A 23347-nucleotide genomic window follows, 5' to 3' on the forward strand; every position below is an offset into this window, starting at 1 on the left:
AGGTTCGTATCATTTATGTTAGGATCTCAAGTACAAGGTATAAGACTTGGATCCCACATTGGAAAGTATGGGCAACTAGTGTGGGGTTTTGATACGAACCTTAGGAGAATCACACCTCAAAAGTTAGCAATTGAGATGGGAGAGCCCAAGGCCATATAAACCCCACACTAGTTGCTCATACTTTTCAATGTGGGATCCAAGTCCTATACCTTGCACTTGGGATCCTAACATAAGTGGTGGTATGTTAGGATCCCAAGTGCAAGATATGGGACTTGGATCCCACATTGGAAAGTATGGGCAACTAGTGTGGGGTTTATATGGCCTTGGCTTCTCCCATCTCAATAGCTAGCTTTTGAGGTGTGGTTCCCCTAAGGTTTGTATCATTTGGTATAAGAGCGATCACCATGTCTCCCAGTTGCAATCGTGCGACACGGGTGGTGACGTCGGTATTGTAGTGTTCGCCCGGGGCTAGCAGGGAGCTAGCGCACAGCCAGCCCGCGTGGGCGCTGAGGCTGCAAAGCGTGGTGGTATGTTAGGATCCCAAGTGCAAGGTATAGGACTTGGATCCCACATTGAAAAGTATGGGCAACTAGTGTAGGGTTTATATGGCCTTGAGCTCTCCCATCTCAAAAGCTAGTTTTTGAGGTGTGGTTCTTATAAGATTCGTATTATTTGGAATAAGAGCGATCACCATGTCTCCCAGTCGCAATCGTGCGGTACGGGTGGTGATGTCGACATTGCAGTGTTCGCCCAAGGCTAGCAAGGAGCTAGCGCACAACCAGCCTGCGTGGGCGCCGGGGCTGTGGAGCGTGGTGGTATGTTAGGATCCCAAGTGCAAGGTATGAGACTTGAATCCTACATTGGAAAGTATGGACAACTAGTGTAGGGTTTATATGGCCTTGGACTCTCCCATCTCAAAAGCTAGCTTTTGAGGTGTGATTCTCCTAAGGTTCGTATCAACAAATATTTTGAAAGTCCTTAAATAAACCATGAAATTTGATTGCAAATTTAAGTTTAAAAGATTGGTTTGAATTTTTTATAATATTATTTATTTGATTAAAAATATTATTTATTCCACCTTATAAAATAAAATCACGATGAACTCAAATCCATTCATACTTAGGTGGGAATAAGTCCTTTGGTCAAATTTTAATTAATAAATTTCTTATTTATCCCAAGGTGATTCATTTTTACTTTTGTCTTTTCTAGGAACAGATTGAAAGGCTTTGATTTTTAATCACGTGGATTGTCAAACTATCGAGTATTTTGTATAAAACAATTAATGTTTCTCTCATTTTCTTGTTCCCTCTTTCTTCACTAAATCTAGGTCTAGGGTTTCTCTGCTTCAATTTTTTCGTTGTTATAAGTCAAGATTTGTTCTAACATATCAGTTTCTAGATCTTGAATTTGCTGCATGTATAATTTTTTCTTAAACCGCCGCTACCGATCTGACTAGTTAAACCAAAAACTGATGGGACAATAAGTTTAACTATTTGCTTAGTTTTAAAAACAGTGATATAAGCTAAAATTAAAGCTTATTTTCTTTCTTTCTGAGAGCTACACTATTAGAATCGAGCTTGTCTAGTGTGAATAAAGGTAGCGGCAGTGAATATTGTATTAAAAAAATAGCCAAAAGACTTGTTCCCATCCAAAGTATCCTCTAATATCAAGTTTCCATTTTTTAATCAAGAAAATCTCAAATACCCACTCATGAAAGAGTTAAGTCTATTAGTTTTGAGGGTAAAATCATAATTTTATCTGTAATATTAAAAATAAATTAAAAATTTATCTCTTTTTCTCCCTAAAACCTTAAAAACTAACTATTTCCTCCATCGGCAAGGTTTTAAAAAATGACATTCCCATCCTAGAGTTTAGTTTATAAACTCTGGTACCATCTCCAACGCCATTGTCGATGACTTCTCCCTTCCAAAGCTTTCTCTTCCTTCGATAATCTCTCTCCTCCCGATTAGCATCAAATCAAGTTGGGGAGACGAAAAACTTCCTCGAGAAGACAAAGAATTTTTTTTGGAAGATGAAGCTTTTTGTCTTCCTAAAAGAAGACAAACATCTAGTCTTTGTTTGGAAAGACGATCATCTTTCCAAATGAAGATGATATCTTTGTCTTCATTTAGGAAGATGAAAAGCTTCATCTCCCCAACTTGATTCAAAGTTGCTTGGACATCCAACTGAGAGGAGAGGAATCATTAGAGGGAGAGGAAACTTCGAAAGGGAGAGACCGTCGACAATGGCGTTGGAGATTAAATTTTAATTTATTTTTAATATTATAGATAAATAATGATTTTATTTTTAAAACTAACAGACTTAACCCTTCGTGGATGAGTGTTTAAGAATTTCATAGTTAAGAAGTAAAAACTTGAGATTAGAAGTTACTTTGGGTGTGAATAAGTCCTTTGGCCAAATTTTTAATACAATATTCACTGCCGCTACCTTTATTAGCTCTCGGAAAGAAAGAAAATAACTATTTCAACTTGTTAATACTTGATTGATGAATTTTAGAGCAATAAGTGGATGAAAATATTTCAACGAACAGAGGAAACTGAAAGGGCAAAAATACTCCATTATTAATTTCAATGTTACTAAAAATTAGATAACATTTTACCTCCCAAACTTGATTACATAACTTTTCAACCCTGATTTATTTTTTTAAAAAAAATTAATTTCAAAATGGTCACCCACGGCCAGACATTCATTGTTAACTACCTTTAATTGCACCGTGTCAATTTGATTACAATAGCGTAGCTCTTGGAATTAAAAAAAAAAAGAAGATCCATATTGACTTCTTAATACTTGGTTGAAGAACTCTTGATTGATAAGTAGATGAAAATATTTCAAGGAATAGAGAAAATTAAAAAGATAAAAATACCCTTTATTATTTTCAATGTTGTGAAGTTAGATAACATTTTGCCCCACAAACTTGATTACATAACTTTTCAGCCTTGATTTATATATTAAAAAAATTTAATTTCAAAATAGTCGTCGGCGAACATTCACCTCTAGGGATCTTTAATCGCACTGAATCAGTTCGTTTCCAATAGTGTAGCTTTTGGAAAGAAAAAAGTGAACTACATTGACTTCCTAATAATTGGTTGAAGAATTCTAGAATGATAAGTGGATGAAAATATTTCAAGGAATAGAGGAAACTGTAGCAAGCCAAATAAGGTGACTGGCACACATCCAAGCAGCGAAATTGGAACAATAACCCATTTCCATGGATGAGACAGAAATATGTAAATAGTAGCCCCAAATGCCACCATCATGGTTGCAATAGAAAAGAACAAGCATACGAGGCCAATGATCAATTTACTTGGCAATGACTTCACAAAATCTTCTTCTGCATAACGCGATGTGAGGATGCCCAGAAACATAAGCAATGATGCAGTAGAAGAAAAGAGTGCAAGCGAGTCTGATACAGCAAAAACAAGGAAAGAAGGACGATGCAAGAACATGGGCATGCCTTCTGGGTTGTTGCCACCTGGAACAGTGAAAGCTGCTGCAAAGACGACTGTGATTATGAGAGCAGCTACAAGCGTGCACGATTGAGCTGTTTCCTTCATCCATTTTTCACCTTGTTCTAGCAATTTTGCATGCTCTTCTGTGAACACTTGCCTTGGCGTTCTGTTTTCCTCATCTACCTGTTCTTGAAGAGATGGATGGACGTATCTTTCCACAGCCTTAACATGCAAAGTAATTAGAGTAAGGCATCAACACAAGTAAATTTAATTATTAATTTAGACATTATACAAGGACTGCAAATAGGATGATTATTAAAAAAACAAAAGATCTTGTTTTTATTTTGCAGCATAGGGTTTTGGCAGGGTTAAACTATTGGTTGAACCGTGGGTTTGGGTCAGTTCAACCACAATCCATCTTGATTCAAAGCTCAAACCAAGTTTATAATATAACCGGATTGGATTAACTTAAGGTTTTCAATCAAACCAGTCTATTTGATTTGGTTTTTCAAACATCAAATTAGCAAGTGGCTAGTCAATTGATTTAATAGTTAATATTAATTTAACAATAATATTTTATGCACTAATAATAAGACAGACACAAATACAGACATTGACGTATCATTATATGATTAAGTAATTTGAATTAGAAATAAAGTAATACCTAATTATATGATAATACATAAATTTTTGTATTGTATTAATGGCTAGATTGGAGCCAAGTCAAACCTGAACATGAGTTAGTTTGAGCTCGAATGAAATCTCTAAATGGCCAATTCAAGCTCTTTTGAGCTTATCGGAGATGTTATCACAAGATTACCAATAAAATGAATAGTATTACTGACAGGTTAAATAGTGTGATCAGCAAGATTAATAGTGTCGCTAATGAGGATTCAAGCTAAAACTCTAGCTCAAATTCAACTCAAATCAAATGAAACATTGAGTCAAGCTGGTTTGATTCAAATCTAACTATTCCCGTCTTTCTACCCATTCTTAGTGCATGTAGTATTAATCTACCAAATGGGGACATGGAAAATGTGGTATTAATATGCTAACTAGTTCATAGGATAAAAATATGTTGTACCACCTTAAACCATTGCAACTCTCTTTGCATTTGCAGTGCTGCACCGGAGATTTCGGTTGAAGGTACATACTTGGCAGCTAAATGCAGAAAGTTAGCTTTTCCGGTATCTGTATTGGCGGCCCTCCATTCCCATATATGGCAATTCATTTTCTTCAAGAACATAAAAAGTTTTTCTCGGCGATTCAAGACTGCAAGCTCAAATATACCATTATCATTTTTGTCAATATTCAAATATGAATAAAAGTAGGCCTTCTGAATCTCATCGACAAGCTCTTGAATCCCCAATCTTGCAGCTGTAAGAAATGGAATACGTAATGAGTCATAGAATCCGTCGTCACTCCAAATAATTTCTTCGTGGCACATTATTCGAACTATCTCAAGTGTTTGTGCATGCATCAATTTCCCTTCCCGAATGGACTTGATACTGGGTGCTGCACGTATTCAATTGAACTCAGACGCATTAAAGACTTTTTAATTTTTTCTATTGAATTGACCAAACTTATATAAGAAATAATAAAATTTTAATCTCTTTAGAAGGAAAAAACAAAGTTCTGTCCGTTTGTTAGATAACAGATGATAGTTGCTTACTTAAGATATATATATATAGAGAGAGTTGAATTCTTACCAAGCTGCATAAGTGCATTCCAAAGAAAAATACATAACTTTTGGCACAAAGCACCTATTATACAAGAAAAAAGGCTAGAAGTCGTCAAGATCAGGAACTTAATTAGAATTCTTTGCATCTAAAATTATTAAAATTTTGTTATTTAGTTTGAATCATCTTAATATGTGCCTTCAAACTAAAAACATACAAAGATTCTGATTATGACACCAAAATTGTTTCCCAACCAATGGAGATTGGTCGGTCTGTGGGATACTCAACAATCCTGTCCCTGACCCTCTAACCGTGGAACTGTTTTCAGGGAGTAAGGCTGATGAAAACTCCCCTCAGCTAGGGAACCCATCATCTGAGCTTCCTTAAATAAATTAATTAGGGAATTGTTCTAAACTTTACGATTTGGTACCACTTGTTAGGACTTGCAAATGTGTTATTGCACCTATTTTACCCTGACTAGAAGCTAGTCACTAACCGAGAGCAATTAATGGGGAATATTTAACATAAAGTATATAAAGTTCACTAACCGAGAGCAATAGAGATTTGCAGAAGAAATTTTGGATGTGACAATTTTGTTATCACATCTTGTTTTTGATCGGAGGGGTTCTCCATGTCTCCGATCACACTTTCAGGAAGTGGAATCTGTTCACCTTGCATAGGAATCACTACACAATCAAAGATTTATACTTGATTAATCAAGAGGAAAAGAAAAATCATGTACACAGAAAAAGACTTCAAACCTTAATGATCTTGGGGGATCAATCTTTTTAAAAAAAATTACTGTAGTTTAGGTAAAATATTAATAAACTCCTAAAATTTCACTTGGCCCCTTTGAATTCATTTTTTATTTATTTGACTTAATTTATTGTTATTCAACCTTTAACTTTCTTAAGTTTTATTTCTAGCTGCATCACTACCATGAAAATGTTGCTTAGACATAATCGGACTTGACACTCTGATAGTGATCGGTGGATACTCAATTTCTCTTAAATCAAATAGGAGAAATGGTTTGCAATGTGAATGACTGCAAATAGTATTGTAGAAAAACAAAAGATGAAAGATAAAAGCAGACACTAACACTGATAGATTAAGCGTTTCCAATATCCCATATGACTCCCGCTTTCAAATGCGAGAGGTCTATTTGCCAACTTCAATAAAATGCGTCCTCTGTATTCAGATTCACGAGCCAACTTTGGATAGCGCTTTAATAAATCCAAAGCTACATCTGTAATAATAGAACAAAGAAAAAGTATTAAAGCATAGCAGAACAAGGCAAATGAAGAATTAAAATTTTTCCTATGGGTTGGATTCGATTTGAGTTACTCAACTTTGAATTCGAGATCGAATTGAAAGAGTTGAGTTTGAGCCCAATGATTGGGTTCTTTTTTCATAGACAAACTGATATGAATATTCAAGTTCAAATAGGCTTGTATCGAATCTAAATTTAAATAGTTTATCAAATTGAGTTTGAATTTCAACTTATTGATACTGAGTTAACTCTTTTATATTCGAATCAATTTCGAATTAGGTTTTTTTTAGACTCACTCTGGATTAAATAACCTTACTAAGAAGAAATGTAAGAAAAAAATGGTAGAGATTTAAGAAAACTAGTATTAGGGGTGTAATTAAGTCGAGCGTAGCCTATTGCAGAATCAATTTGAGTTTGACTTAAATTTAGAAGATCCAATTTAAGCTCAAACTTGTTCGAGCTGATATATAGTGTTATTAGAGCAAATGATTTTGATATAGTGTTATTAGAGCAAATGATTTTGATGGTGGGATAAACAAGGTCATCGAAAAAACAAACAAACTAAACTTAAGTCGAATTATTGAGTTAGAGCAATTCAAGTTTGACTTGTTTGAGTTGAACATTGGATTAGACTTGGCTCCAGACTGAAAACTGTTTTGAATGCTAAGTACTTACCATATATACCGGAATTGATGAGGTACTGAAGAAGATCAACGCCATTTTTATCATCCAATCGTGTCTGCGTCACTGAGAGAAGAAACTGAACCGTTTCCTTGTGGCCAGACTTGGCTGCTTTGTGAATGGGAAGATAGCCTTCCTCATTTGTTATATTTGGCAAACAAGGGTTTCTACGCACAAAGGCCTCTACAGCCTTTTTATGGCCATATTTAGCAGCACGAAAAATAACAGACTCTCCATGGTAATCTACGAACTCTTCAAGTGATTTTGGACTCACCTCTTTTAATAGATTCTCCATAAGCCAAGTGGGTGTGTCTAAATTTCGAGTAATTGTTTGGAAAAATTTCTCTTTTCTAGATACCTTAATGGTGGCCGTCAACACCTTTGGATGTCTTTTTGTGAAATCTTCTACACCTTTCCAGTCATTTTCTTGTATAGCCTTGAATAATGGCCTGTAAAAAATATGATCCTCCCCATTCTGAAAGCTTTTCTCCTCATCATCGCTGTTTTCCGTTGCTGTCATTTCAACTTTCTATGAATACGTATGTATATAACGAGAATAATAAATAAAATTATATGTACAATCAAATTTTATAAACTTAAAAGAAAAAGTAAATAATCATATCACTAAAACATATATTGTCAAGTTAGTTTTACATAAATAATAAGTTGGCCAAAAGACTTATTCCCACCTAAAGTTTAGTGCATCTCTAAACTCTCATCCGTTAAGTTTCAAAATCCAAATACTCACTCGTCAGTAGTTAAAATTAACAAAATCGGTTATTTATAAAGGGTAAAATCGTTATTTAACTAAAAATATTAAAAAATATAAAAATTTATATAATTTGCCCTCCTTTGATTTGAAAAACTAGCAATTTCTTTTATATTAAGTTTTAAAAAGTTACATTTCCCCCAAGATTTCAAATTTTTAGGTGAATTTTCTGATAAACGGTCGATTTCTCCTATGTTCTCTCTCTCTCTCTCTCCCTTTAGTCTCTCCTCTTTTGGTGTTGCTCTTAACGCTTGTCTCTGACGTCGATTTGTTTGAAGATCAATGAAGATGATTTTGTCGATCTTAAATTAAGATGATTTCGTTTGAAATATTTAATTTAGTTATTTTGAAATGAAAGAAAAAATAAATACTTTAAAATTATTTAATCATAGATTATTATATAAGTTTATATAGGTAAATTAATAAATATTGTTTATATACGTAGTTTTATTATAATACTAATAGTGATAGAACAATCTCAACCCTTAGGCATGGTGGGATTATCCAATAAAATAAAAACATGTATAGTTAATTTCAAAAACTATTTCATAAATTGATATAGATTAAAAGGGTCAATCAAAATTTTAAGGGGTTTTATAATTTTTGTATATATACTTAAAAAAATTTCAAAGTCAAAGAGGCTAAACTTACGAACTATCAATAAAACTCTTGAAATTAAAATTTTATTACCTTCTTTATTTTATTCTTTTTTAATTAACATATACAATACAATACACAAAATAATAAAATTATATATTCTTATAATGGATATTAATTTTGATATTAATACTAATGTTATCATGTTGTAAGGATAAAATTATATATCCTTATAATGTTATTATATGATTGTTTAATTTTAAATTAAAAATAAAAATTTTTAATTATATAATAATACATCATTATTAATATTAGCATATAACATTACACAAAAATATTATTTTAATAATCATTTTATAAAATAAAATAAAAAAGGTTGACTTTGACTCACATTCCTTCTCTGAAGTCGCATCATTCTGACTCAATTCATCTTCCTCAATCTCAATGTTTTCCTCTCCATCTCTGCAAATTAAGTCAACGGGGAAGAAAATCACTGCCGACGATCTGTTTAGATGGGCAACAGATTGCAGGCAAGACTCGAACCCGATGTAAAACCAATTTAACTTTAAATTCAATCTGAGTTAGTTTGAATTCGAATATTCGAATCAGCATAAACTCAAGTTGTTTATGAAAACAAACTTAATATTTGGATCCAATTTAGCTTTTTTTATCAGAGTTCGAATTCAAACCAACTAGTTCAGATTGAATCCAATCATAATTCTGAAGAGTGTATATTACATCAACTGTTTTAGAGAATAAGTATTCAACTTACCTGATGGATTCAGACTCAGTGCTTTGCAATTCTGCAGTTTGGTCTCCGGGATTTTCTTGGTTCTTCTCAGTGATTTCGAGTTCGTCTTCGTCACTGCTGTGAAAGTTATTGGAAGAATCCATAAATGTTACAAATTTAATTTTCTCCTTCTCATCGTCATGTATTTATAATGAAATGGCTGCCCTTCTACAGTTTCTCCCTTTTATCGTAGAGTTTATTTTATGCTTAACAAATTACTTATTAAGAAACCCACATAAAAATGAACAGTAAAATGCACAAATTCTCCACAAGCTCTGGGAGGTCATGTTTACCCCCCTAAACAATAAGGCTTGTGACACGGTCCATAACCTCTTGGGTTATGCCTACATGACCTTTATGGCGAGCCACGCCTGCTAGATTTAATTACATATATTTTAATTGATTTTTTACATGAAAACCCTAATTGGTAAATCTTAACACATGTATCCATAGATCACATGTTCATAAGCTAACCACTATTTAGAATTCAGATGATCACTATACAATATTACCATTATATTATATTATATTGAATAAGATAGATAATGGTTGATTGATTATTATAGGCCAAACGACTATTTCCCACCCAAGGTTTAGCGTTTTCTCAAATGTCTCTCCCTTTAACTATGGAAACACCAAACACCCACCCATGGCCGGTTAGATTTAACAAAACTCTAACGCCTGTAAGGGCAAAATCGTCATTTTAGCTATAATATTAAAAATAAACTAAATTAGAATATAATTTTGCCCCCCTAAACTTTAAAAACTAAAATTTTTCTCCAGCCTAAGTTTTAAAAAATCGCAGTTTCACCCTAGGGTTTGGTTTTGAAATCTCCGGCGGCCTCTCTGGCTCCGTTGCCGACGGCCTCTCCCTCCCGAAGCAACCTCTCCTTCCGGCGATCTCTTTCCTCTCATTTGGAGGTCCGATTGACGTCGGAGACGCCTTGGGAGACGAAGGAGAGGTTGCTTCGGGAGGGAGAGGCCGTCGGCAACGGAGCCGGAGAGGCCGCCGGAGATTTCAAAACCAAACCCTAGGGTGAAACTGCGATTTTTTAAAACTTAGGCTGAGAAAAAATGTTAGTTTTTAAAGTTTAGGGGGGCAAAAAGAGATAAAATTTTTAGGCGTTAGGGTTCTGTTAAATCTAACCGGTCATGGGTAGGTGTTTGGTGTTTTCATAGTTAAAGGGGGGACATTTGAGAAAACACTAAACCTTGGGTGGGAAATAGTCGTTTGGCCATTATTATATATAGTAATTCCAGACTGTATCTTATCACTTTGAAGAATCTTTCATCATGCTATTGACTAAAAAATATTATTAATTTGACCATTAAGTCTTGTTTTATACATTTTGTAATGTCATGTATGAAAAGACCTACCAATACAAAGAATCCTAGAAAAATATGAGAAAAAAGCTGGCTGATTCTCCATTAAATCTAATTAATTGCATTCATGTTTACCCCCCTAAACAATAAGGCTTGGGACACGGTCCATAACCTCTTGGGTTATGCCTACGTGACCTTTATGGCGAGCCATGCCTGCTAGATTTAATTACATATATTTTAATTGATTTTTTATATGAAAACCCTAATTGGTAAATACTTAACACATGTATCCATAGATCACATGTTCATAAAAAGTCGCATAACCGTAGGTCGTTTCTATTAAGCTAACCACTATTTAGAATTCAGATGATCACTATACAATATTACCATTATATTATGTTGAATAAGATAGGTAATCGTTGATTGATCATTATATATAGTAATTCCAGACTGTATCTTATCACTTTGAAGAATCTTTCGTCATGCTGTGCACTAAAAAATATTATTAATTTGACCATTAAGTCTTGTTTTAGACATTTTGTAATGTCATGTATGAAAAGACCTACCAATACAAAGAATCCTAGAAAAATATGAGAAAAAAGCTAACTAATTCTCCATTAAATCTAATCAATTGCATTCATGTCGGTGGCCTTGCTAGTGTCACCCATATAATTAACTAATATAAATCTTACATAGAAACTAATTAATTATGTAATGCGTCAAATTTGACTAAGTCTAAATTTGATCAAGACCGGACGGTTAATCAATGGTGGATACCAAAAATTTTCTTTGAACAAATTGCAGTCATGAACAGTATGAACTAAGAAAATCAAGATCCAGTGGGCAATTTGTTATATATGTTGAGGTCAGTATATTGTTTTGTTATTTCATTTGGTTATATATCAATTAATTGAAAATTAAAATATTAAAATTATTTTAAAAGTAACATAATTTGTTCAGATTTTGAAATTGATATGTAACCCAACTGCTTTCTAAATAAAAGTAACGTAAAAAATTAGAAGGGATGAGGTTGCGTATTTTTCCATCTTCCCAAAAACTCTTCTTCCAAGAAATATAGATTTCCTGAGAGTAGAGGGAAAATAATGTTATGGAAAATTCAGGAGGTGTCGAAAATTTCATTTTCAGAGAATCATCAAAAATTTATTCTGTAAATTTTTGGGTTAAATTTTTTAATTAAAATTCGAATTACGTTTTTGCCTAATTTGATGCAATTAAGTTAAATTAATGCATAGAATCCTGTTAGACTGATTGTTAATGGTTGTAACATGTTTTAATTTGACAATTGCGTCCAAATCGACTTCGAATTGATGAATCTAAAAGCCAAAATCGCCACCTTAAAGAAAATGCTTCTTAAAGAAAACAATCATAAAAAAAAAGGTAAGAAAGAAAAGAGGAAATTAAAGAAAAAGGAGTGGAAAGAAAACAAGCAAAGAAAAAAAATAGAGAGAAAAAAGGGGAAAAGAAATAAAAACAAAAAAAAAAAAAGGAGATGACAGAAAACAAAAAAAAAAGGGAAGGAAAAGAATAATTAATAAAATGAAAAAAGGGGGGAGGGAAAAGAAAGAGGAAAACACAAGGAAATTCTGACCCAAAAAAAAAAAAGGTGGATAGATAGGGTTTGAAATAGAGAAGGAAGACTACTTCATGTTTCCCACAAAAGATCGAAACACAAGCTAATCAATTAGAGATAGAGCTCACCTTACCATACTTAAAAAAATAGGAGTATTCCAGAAGTAGAGAAAGTTGAAACCACAATTCAAACTTTAAGTGTAAGTTCTTTTTGTTAAACTTTAATTGAGAATATAATTTAATATAAACATGCATAGAATATAGAATACTGAATTTTTATTTATTGAATTGAACATAAAATTAATAATTAGAGATATAGAAAAACTTGTTTGAGTCATATCTCTAAAACCAAAGGTCTTCAAAAACCATTTAAAACTCAAAAATATGTTATGATAGATCTTCCACTCTAGAAACCTCCCCATGAAAACTTTGAATAGGTAAGCATATCAAAATTAGGTTTTGGAGTGGGACCTAACCTATTTATAAGAAATTATCTAGACTTTCCCATTAAAGATCTAATAACTGAAGATCCACACTAAATCGTCTACCCAGACCAATAACTTTTAGGTGTATTGGGCATGCGTTTATTGATCACTCAAACTCATTTATAAAATGACATTGGACTATCTAATTATCCGGTTTTATAAAATCAAAACTATAATTAATGTTATGCCACATTTGGAAATTTCTAACATTCTCTCATTTGGGCAACATTAATTATTTTATTTTATTTTAAGAAAACAAAACAATTTTGACTCTCGGGTAATCAACGATTTTAACTTTAAGTGGCCACTATTTTATAAAACGAAATAGTTCAAAGATAAATTACACTATAATAAACACTTCAGTTGATATAATCATCAATAACGAACCAAAACATTACTTATGTATTATATCGACACAAGATCGTCATCTATTAAAATTACTAATAATCGAATCAGCGCAAATCAAGTCTGGGAGTGTGGCAGAATAGCACCCAGCAAGGTGATCACAAGCAGTGCTATATCTCTATCAGTTCTCTTTATGATTTCTCTCTAACCTTTATGTTTCAAAAGAAACAAGATAAATCCCTTTGCTTCCAATGAAGCCTATGTATTTCAATTTTGTTTGAGACTAATGAAACATACTTGTACAATTGTCATTCTCAAGGGAAACTTTATTTTAAGACACATGTTGTACCTTAACCTTATACATGCACATATATCCATACACAGATAAATATATATATAATCAAGCATCCATACAATAAGTTTTGCAAAACTTATAGTTATGATAAATCATCCAATAAAATAATATCATAAAGTCAAGCAGAAAATAACCGGAAGTTACTTTAAGACTCCCACTAACCTAAGACATCAAAAGATTCTAACACGCTCATATTCATCACATGACCTTTAAAACAATGGGCCTGAGTCCTTTGGTTAGGGGATCTACCAACATTGCATCAGTACTAATATGCTCTACCATGATGTCTCATTTCTTTACGAGGTCCCCAACTGTAAGATTTTTTAACTCTATATGCTTTGACTTACTACTGACTTTATTATTTTTGCAAAAGAATACATCTACATAATTATCACAGTAGATCACAAACGGTCTAGAAATAGAGTCAACCACTCGAAGCTCAGAAATATTCTTCAACCATATGGCATGGGTAAATGCCCCATAACAAGTAATAAATTCTACAGACATGGTTAAATATGCTACTAATGCCTGCTTGACATTTTTCTAGGATATGGCCCCACCTACAAACATGAAGATGTATCCTGAAATGGATTTAAAGTCATCAGGACATCCACTGAAGTCTGAATCAAAATATCCCACCACCTCAAGAGTTTATATTTTTTTGCACACAAGCATGAAATCTTTAGTCCTCTACAAATATCTCATGATTTTCTTTACTGTTACCCAATGATCAGAACCAGGATTAGTAACATATCTACCAAGAACATTCATAACAAAAGCTATGTCAGGTCTCGTGCACACTTGGGTATACATCAAACTCCCAATCATACTAGCATATGATTTATCTTTCATGAATACCCTTTCAATATTATTTTGAGGACACAACTTGTTACTAAAGCTATTTCCTTTTATAACAAGTACATTGCCAGCTCTACAATCTTGCATCTGAAATCTTTTAAAAATATACTGAATACATACCTTTTGAGATAAATCGAGCAAACCCTGATTTCTATCTTGGTGGATTTCAATGCCAAGAACAAAAAAGCTTCCCCAAGATCTTTCATGTCAAAGGCTCTAGACAAAAATTGCTTAGTCTCATAAAACATATTACGATCACTACTCACAAGCAAAATTTCATCAACATAGAGTACCAAGAAAATAAACCTGCTCCCATTGATCTTCATATACACACACTAATCAAATTTATTTTTAGTGAAGTCATGTAAGGTTACAACCTCATCAAACTTAAGATACCATTGTCGAGAGGCTTGTTTTAAACCATAAATAGACTTTTTAAGTCTACATAGCATATGTTATTTCCATTCAACCACAAAATCATCTAGTTGTCTCATATACACCTCCTCATCAAGATTGCCATTAAGAAAGGTTGTCTTTACATCTATCTGATAAAGCTCCAAATCAAAATGTGCTGCTAAAGCCATTATAATTCTGAATGAATCTTTTAAGGATACAGGTGAAAATGTTTCATTGAAGTCAATCCCTTCTCTCTGAGTAAACTCTTTTGCAACCAATCTTGCTTTAAATTTGTTTATCTTTCTTTAGGATCTCTTTTAATTTTAAAGACCCATTTGCAACCAATAGGCTTAAAACCTTTAGGTAGCTCCATAAGATCCCAAACCTTATTTTCTTTCATGGATTGCATCTCATCTTCCATAACTTTCATCCACGTCTGTACTTAAGCTTTTAATTGCTTCAGGAAATGAAACTGGATTAGTCATTTATCCAATATCATACTTAATTTTAGCTAAATAAACGTATATATCTAAAATAACAGCCTTCCTTTGTCTTGATGATCTCTTAAGAGGTACCTTAGTTATAAGATCTTGAGTTATATTTTCAAGAATTTTAGTTTATGGTGTAAGGGTTTCTTGAGCTTCAGTTGTTTGTCTTCGCATAGAATCATTTATCCTAGAGGGAGGAGGTAGAAGGAATATGACAACTTCTCCATGATCCTTGACAGAGGAACCAACAATAGTAGGAATCTCAGTAGATATTAAAGCATCATGAACATCAAGTTCAAGTAACTTAGCAGTTTGAGACTTAATTATCCTTACGCCATTAGAAGGACATTAGAACTTGTATCTCTTAGAATGAGATGAGTATCCAACAAAGTAACACTTGATGGAGCAAGGATCAAACTTTTTCTTAGTAGGATTATAAATCCTAACCTCAGCAGGGCAACCCTAAACTTGAAAATGGTTAAAGCTGGGCTTTCTACCAACCCATAACTCAAAAGGTGTTTTAGAAACTGATTTACTAGGAACTCTATTCAAAATGTATAAGGCTGATTTGATTGGCTCTCCCCAAAGATATTCAAACAAGTTAGTCCTACTCATCATGTTCCTTACCATATCCATAAGTGTCTGTTTATGCCTTTCAACCATACCATTTTGATTAGGACTCCCAGACATGGTGTATTAAGTAACTTTACCATATTCTTGTAAGTACTTGGCAAATGGACCCATATGTTGACCTGAATCTCCATGTCTTCCATAGTACTCATCCATTCGGTCAGATCTTACTACCTTAATAACTTTTTCTAATTGTTTTTTCACTTCAATTTTGAAGACTTTAAATTTCTCTAAAGCATCAGATTTTTCTTTAATCAAATAGAAGAAACAATAATGAGAAAAATCATTAATAAAAGTGATAAAATATTGATAACCACAAATTGTAGTAGAGGAGGGCCCATTGATATTAGTGTGAATCACTTCCAATAAATCTGAACTGTGAGTTGCCCTCTTCTTTTTAGTCTTGGTTAATTTTCTCCTAATGCAATCAACACAAACTTTTAGATTCTCAAAATTTAATGAAGGAAGAATATTATCTCTTATTAGTCTTTCAATCCACTTTTTAGACATATGCCCAAACCTTTTTATCCAAACCTTTTATGCCACAATAAAAAGGTTTTTTCATCAATCAATGATCTTTTCCCCATATTATTTTCAACATTCATGGAAGTAGGAGTATTGGTTGGAGCTAGACACACAGAATATAATCCGTTGTCCATAACACATTTACCAATAACTTTAGAATTTAAAGATAATGCAACTAAAAAATTTTCAAACTTAAAATAAAATCCACACTTATCTAAAGTCGAAACTGAAATCAAATTCCTTTTAAATAAAGGTACACAAAATGTATTATTTAAAACTAGCTCAAAACCACTCTTCAACCTAAGGCAAACAACTCATATATATTCAACTTCAACTTTTGCATGGTTTCCAACTCTAAGTGTCTTTTTAGCCTCACTTGGTATCTTTTTGCTTTTGAACCCTTGTAAAGTAAAGACAACATGCACGGTTGCTCCATTATCAAACCACTAAGAATTTGAGGATATATCAACAAAATTAGATTCAAAACACACAAGACATAGTGGGTTACCTCCCTTTTTTAACCAAGACTTATATTTCATGCAATTCTTCTTCATATGGTCTTTCTTCTTGCAAAAGAAGCACTTACCAGGATCTTTCTCCTCTATTGCATTTAAATTTTTCTAACTTTGACCATGCCTTTTATTCCAATCATTTTTAAGAGTAGTAGGATTAAACTTGCCTTTCTTATATTTTTTCTTACCATGATCATCTTTAGAATGAGAGACAAAAAGAACCACATCACTTTTTCCCCCCTAGATCTTACACTCCTTAGCAACACACTTAGTAATCAGATTATCCAAGCTCCAGATTCCTTCTGTGGTGTTATAAGCTGTCTTGAGTTGGGAAAAAGTTTGAGGCAGGGTAGCCAGAGCATGATAAATAATGAACTCATTAGGTAAGGAGATCTTATGATTCTTGAGTTTGCCTGGATGTGAACAAGCTTCAATATATAGTCCCTAACACCCTCAGATTCTGTGTATCTCATACTAATCAAGTCAGTAACAAGAGATGAAGCTTTAACATTATTGGAGATCTGAAATCGTTTCCTTACAGTAGTGAAGAATTCCTTGGCAGTCCTATCAATTGGCAGTCCACTAAGAAGATGTTCAGTCATAGTCTTTTACATAGCCATCATGCATAAATGATTTGACCTCTCCCACTTAGCAAACACATCTTTCTCTTCAATGGTACTCTTATTAGTAGCATTAGTTGGCTTATCTTGAACAAGTGCCAATCCTAATCATCCATAGCCATAGTAAACTCAATATCTTGCTTCCATTGTTTATAATTGCTTCTAGTCAGGACCTCAACAATAACATTGTTATTGTTAATTAAAGTAGCTTTAAAATAAATAATGAAACTTGATAAGCTACACCTTATAGGGATTCCTCGAGCATCATTATCAACTCACCTTTGAGTAGAGAAAATGACATGTAAGAAGGGTTGCAAACACAAGGTTATATATAAACTTTATGAGGATCTTTAGAACATAAAATGTTCAAAAATAATATCACCTTTGGGCAGATATATTTTCTAGATCATAGTTTATCCTCTTCTTGATAAGGTAACAACTTTATAAGGACCTTTAGAACATATGATGTTCAAAAATAATATCACCTTTAGACAGATATATTTTCTAGATCATAGTTCACCATCCAATTTATGAGATTGGTTGATTTTTTTAATTAGTTGTATGTTTCTTTTATATTTACCACACACAATAACCATCTTTGGGCAGGAAATTATATATATTAAAATTACTGAATGTATCATTCCGAAAGGGAATATTTTGTAAGCCTCAAAATATGTCGCTTTGGCGATCCATATTTTGAGAACTCATAAATTATTCCCTGATAAAAAATCATGTTGCTCTAATATAAGATTTCATAAGACCTAATCCTTATGATCTTTGACAATCTTTTCCTAAGTTTGTTGCATCTAATTTTGCAAACAATAATTAAAAAATTTTACCCAGAATATTTGAGTTTTAACAATCAAATAATATTACACATGCCACCACAATCAAGGAAACATGTTTCACGTGCCTTCACTTGCTGCCAGAATGTTACATGCACTTCCATGTGCTGAGATGCATCATCATGCGCTCAAACGCATCGTCATGTGTTGAGACACATTGCCACATGCTTAGCACAACTTTATGGCACATGATTACATGTGCAAGATACCCGATTTGTTTTGGGATAGGTTGGCCCATATACAGGTCGGGTCAAATGACCTAATTTTGGTCAAACAGGTTATTTGACCCTGCGAGTTAGTTAATTGAGTTAGGAAAACCTAGATTCGACCTGTGATCTGTAAAAACCCTAATCTCTAAATTCTGCACTTTTGCTCCCTGATTCTACCATGACCACCCACCAAACAGATTCCCAAAGATAACAGACCATTTTATCGTCACTTTTTTTACATCATAGAAGCCACCAACGATGCTATTTGGCCGTGATTTCACGACAACACTCAAGATCAAAACTTGAAGATCTGACGTGGGGAATGGCCACCAACAGTGCTCCAATCATAGGGAAAGATTGTCGTGGTTGCCACGACTCACATTGGTAGCAATTGCGATAGTGCCATCGCCAATGTGCACTATCATCGATTCTAGGGTTTGTTTATACATGCATATTTTAATCAAAATAATAATAACCATAATAAACTCTAATTGAATTTGAAAAACTAGCCCTAATTTCAATTCTCCAAAAAATCCACATTCTATATCTATGTTGATTTTCTCTGATACCACATGTTAAACTTTAATTGAAAATATAATTAAATATAAACATACATAGAATATAGAATATTGAATTCCTATATATTGAATTGAACATAAAATTAATAATTAGAGATATAGAAAAACCTCTTTGAGCTATATCTCTGAAACCAAAGGTCTTTAGAAACCACTTGAAACTTAAAAATATGTTATGATAGGTCTTTCACTTCATAAAGCTCCCTATGATAGCTTTGAATGGGTAATCATATCAAAATTAAGTTTTGGAGTGAAGACCTAGCCTATTTATAAGAAATTATCTGGACCTTTCTATTAAAGGTCCAATAACTGAAGGTCTACACTAAACTGTCTACCTAGACCAATAACTTTTAAGTGTATTGGACATATCTTTATTAATAACTCAAACTTATTTGTAAACTGACATTGGACTATCTAATTACCCGATTTTATAAAACCAAAACTATAATTAATGTTAACCCACATCAGAAAATTTCTAACACTTTTGTCTTCTTTTAAGATGTTCTTAATTTTTATGTCCTCACTACAAATCATTTTTTTAAAGAAAACAAAAGAGAGAGAAGAAAAAGAAAAGAAAAAAAGAGAAAAAAAGGAAGAATAATTTAAAAAAGAAGAAAAAAAAGAGAGGGATAAAAATAAAAAATAGAAAAATAAATAAATAAAAAAGGAAGAAAGAGAAAAAAAAAAGAAAAAGAGGGAAACTAATTAAAAAAAGGGAAGAATAATAAATTAAAAAAAAGGGAAAAAAAAAAAGAAAAACAAAAAAGAACATAAGCAGAGACTGATCATTTGAAGAATGTACAATAACCACGGAAGAAATCTACAAAGAGGGTCAGTAACATTTGAAGGAATCTATTGAAGACAGAAGATACCTAGAAATCTACAGGAAAATTAGATCATTAAGGATGAATTCAAAGCCGCAAAATCATTGAAGAAGTTTACAAGAGAGTTAGAGCGTCCAAAAAAAGTAACACCTTTTGAAGACATAATATAACTATTGGAGAAATTTACAGGGGAATCAGATCATCAAGGATGAACTCAAAGAAGCAAAATTAGAGGAGGGTTAGCTTAAAGGCCATGTTGATATGTACGGAAAACAAAGTCTAGGGCCGAACTAGATTGTTACAAAACTAGAAGGACAGCGCTGACTTTGTAAAAACTAGAGGGTCTACTAGGTAACTGTATCGGAGGAATGTAAAAATGCACAAAATTTGTAACAGTTAGGTTGCTTTTTCTTTTTTAATAAAACAATTTACCATCGTTCCAGAAGTTTCATTTTTCGCTCTCTGTGCAATGCATCCCTCATTTTAAAACATTAGAGTTTAATTTTCATGGTTCTTGATCTTTCCCACACCTTGACCTAATATTTATAACAGACACGAATCAAAGGTATAAAAACCTTGATCTGATGGTTATAATTGACACGAATCAACGGTAAAAGAAAACTTTGATCTGATATTTATAATTGATATAAACCAAATGTATAAGTTGACGCTATATTCTAGATTAAATAAGAAATAGAGTAATAAGTCATATTTGAACACCAAAAGAAAATATTCTTAATAAGTTTATGAGTTCTCAAAAAAATCAAGAGAAAATGTTTGATAATTTTATTATACCAATGTGAATCATCTGTCTTAGGACTTATATGTTTATTTATACCTTTGGTCTAAAGAAGATAATAACAAACCTAATATCTAGGGTAATAACAACCATAATTTTTAGGATAATGATAATCCCAATGTAAATAAGATAATAATAATCTTAAAGAAAAAAAGAACTGAGAGTTTTAGAGCAAATAAAATTGCTAAATAACTAGAAAACTAGAAATACTAGGAAGCTGAACTTCAATTAAATTTTCTCGCTTTCTTTACTTGAATTTTTGTCAAATCAAACCTCCACTTCATATTTTGACATGTAAAAAACATCACCAAGCTTTTGCCATAGCATTTTCCATGTGTTTGATGGTCTCCAAGTCATATACCATGTCATCCTTGACTGTCACATTATATTTCTTACCTTAAACTTATGTGTTCAACGTTTTTAGTGCTATCTGACCTATCACACTCTTGTCATAGTTCTTTATTATTGGATCATACATTCTTTGTCTTCTATGGATTACATCAAACTTCTTCATGATCTCATTAATTCTGGTATATATGGTAAGTAGCTTTCAAAGCGACACATGCCCTTACTTTTATTAAGTTTTTGGGATAACAATTCTATTCAAAGTACCTAACTTTATTTTTTTATATTAAATAAAATGAATTATTATATGTTCCAATTGAAGGAACTAAATTTTCAAATGTTTTTGCAGAATGAACTAAACTTTTATTATGTTTTATTAAAGCTGTCAAACAAACTCATTTAAGATTCATTTGTTTTTATAAGCAAGATAATTAGTTTTTGAAAGTTCAACTTCTCTTATAGAAAAAAATAGAGTTATTTCCTTTCGATAAGAAAAAGTTATAGTCCTAATCCTTGGGCTCAAACTCAGCTAGTTCAATTCAATTTTGTTATCAAACCTGAGTAACTCACATCAAATTCAACACTTGCTTCATGGCAAAAATTCTAAATTTTCATTTTCCTAGTTCCAAAATGTTTTAATACCTTATCCTTGTTCTATTAATATAGATGTAACTTTGGATTTATTAAAGCATTTGAAAGCGGGAGTCACATGGGATATTGGAAATGCTTAATCTGTTAGTGTTAGTGTGGGCATTCTTCTTTTTCCTTTCGTCTTTCTACAATACTACTTGCATTAATTCACATTACACACTATTTTTCCTATTTTATTTAAGAGTAATTAAGCTAAACTTATAATGTATCCAGTTATAACAATGGAGTGTAAAGTCTAATCATTTTTAAAAGACATTTTTACAGGATTGATCAAGGATCATTGGAGCGTGGAGTCTTATTTCGTGGGAATGGTCATGATTTTAATGTCGAATTTCTTTTCTACTCCTCTCATTTCATAATAATCACTTTGATTGTGTAATGATTCCTGTACAAGGTGAACATATTCCACTCCCCGAAAAGTGTGGATGGAGACATGGAGGACCCCTCCCATCGAAGACCATATCACATCTGGAATTTCTTCGGCGAATCTCTGTTGTCTTTTGTTAGTGAACCTTATAGTCCTTTAAACTACCTTTTGGGGTGGAAGAGACGCATTAGACTTTTGCAGGCCTAACAGGTGGAATCAATTCTCCAATTGTTCTGGTTTAGGAGCCTAGATGAAAGCTTTCTTACTCCTTGGTTGGCCTGTCTGGTTCAACCCAAGGTGTCTGTAACAATTCTCCCGTAGGCCTGGTTTAGGAGGCTAAGATGAAATAGAGGACTGTCTGCTTGGTTGATAAACCAATGTGTGATCGGAAAGAATTGTTGAGTATCTCTTATTGTTTGAGAAACAAATTAGATATGGGTAATAGCACTTTTGCATGCCCTAACACGTCGTAATAATCAAAATCGTTGTATAATTGTAGTCTTAAGGTACACCTCAAGATAATAAACTAAATGACAAAATTTTAATAGTTTTAGATGTAAAAAATTCTAATTAAGTTTATGATTTTGACTTGTTCTAACATTTTGCTTGTATGACAAGTGCTTGTGCCAAAAGTTACCTGTTATTCTTTGGGATGCACTTATGCAGCTAGGTAAGGATTTAACCATATATTTTTCAAAAAAACAGATAATAACACTTGGCATCGAGCTATCATCTTTAAAGTAATCAAACTTTCTGATTTTCTTATGAAATGATGAAATTTCATTATTTCTTATATAAATTTAATCGCTAAATTTTATAGAATTGTAGAATAATATCCAAAATAATTGTGGAAGCATAACATTGGGAATACCTCACATCTAGTGCTCCAAGAATTGAGGAAGTGTCTCACAATAACTTTTTTGAAAACTCTGATAATCTCGTGGTAAAAATTTAGTACGCAATAAACCGGATTTTACATTATTCCTAACACAAAGACTTCTTTCAATCTCCATATGAACAGTTTAATAATTCATCATCATCATCTCTCTCACCGAGTGGAGAATTTTTTGTCCGGGTGGGAAATCAACAGCTGGAGAACCTTCATATTTATTTAGTAATTGCATGTGCAGTTACCAAGTAACTGCCACCCACCGAGTGTGTGCACCCATGGGTGTCTGACAACCCATAAGGAAAATCGAAAAGTTTGATCCCTTTGTTAGAAAAAAATAATAGTTGGATACCCGGGAAATCCTTCGAATGTTTTGAGTTAAATTGAATGCATGCAACACCCAGTATGAAGTCCATATGCGATGCGAAGCTAATGCATGCACAAACACTTGAAATAGTTG

At 32.8% G+C, this 23347-nt stretch overlaps 1 protein-coding gene across 1 annotated transcript; it reads right to left on the bottom strand.

Moving 5' to 3' along the window:
- Positions 1-2866: 2866 nt before the first annotated feature.
- On the bottom strand, positions 2867-9370 carry LOC123192784. The gene is made up of 8 exons (XM_044605443.1): positions 9239-9370; positions 8858-8928; positions 7095-7613; positions 6249-6395; positions 5698-5835; positions 5180-5233; positions 4558-4985; positions 2867-3692 (listed from the first exon to the last, which is right to left on the bottom strand). Exons 1-8 carry the CDS (start codon positions 9358-9360, stop codon positions 3084-3086), a joined length of 2088 nt encoding a protein of 695 aa, XP_044461378.1. The 5' UTR covers positions 9361-9370; the 3' UTR covers positions 2867-3083.
- Positions 9371-23347: the final 13977 nt, after the last annotated feature.

This window comes from Mangifera indica, chromosome 12, assembly GCF_011075055.1.
Source record: "Mangifera indica cultivar Alphonso chromosome 12, CATAS_Mindica_2.1, whole genome shotgun sequence".
Lineage (NCBI taxonomy): Eukaryota > Viridiplantae > Streptophyta > Magnoliopsida > Sapindales > Anacardiaceae > Mangifera > Mangifera indica.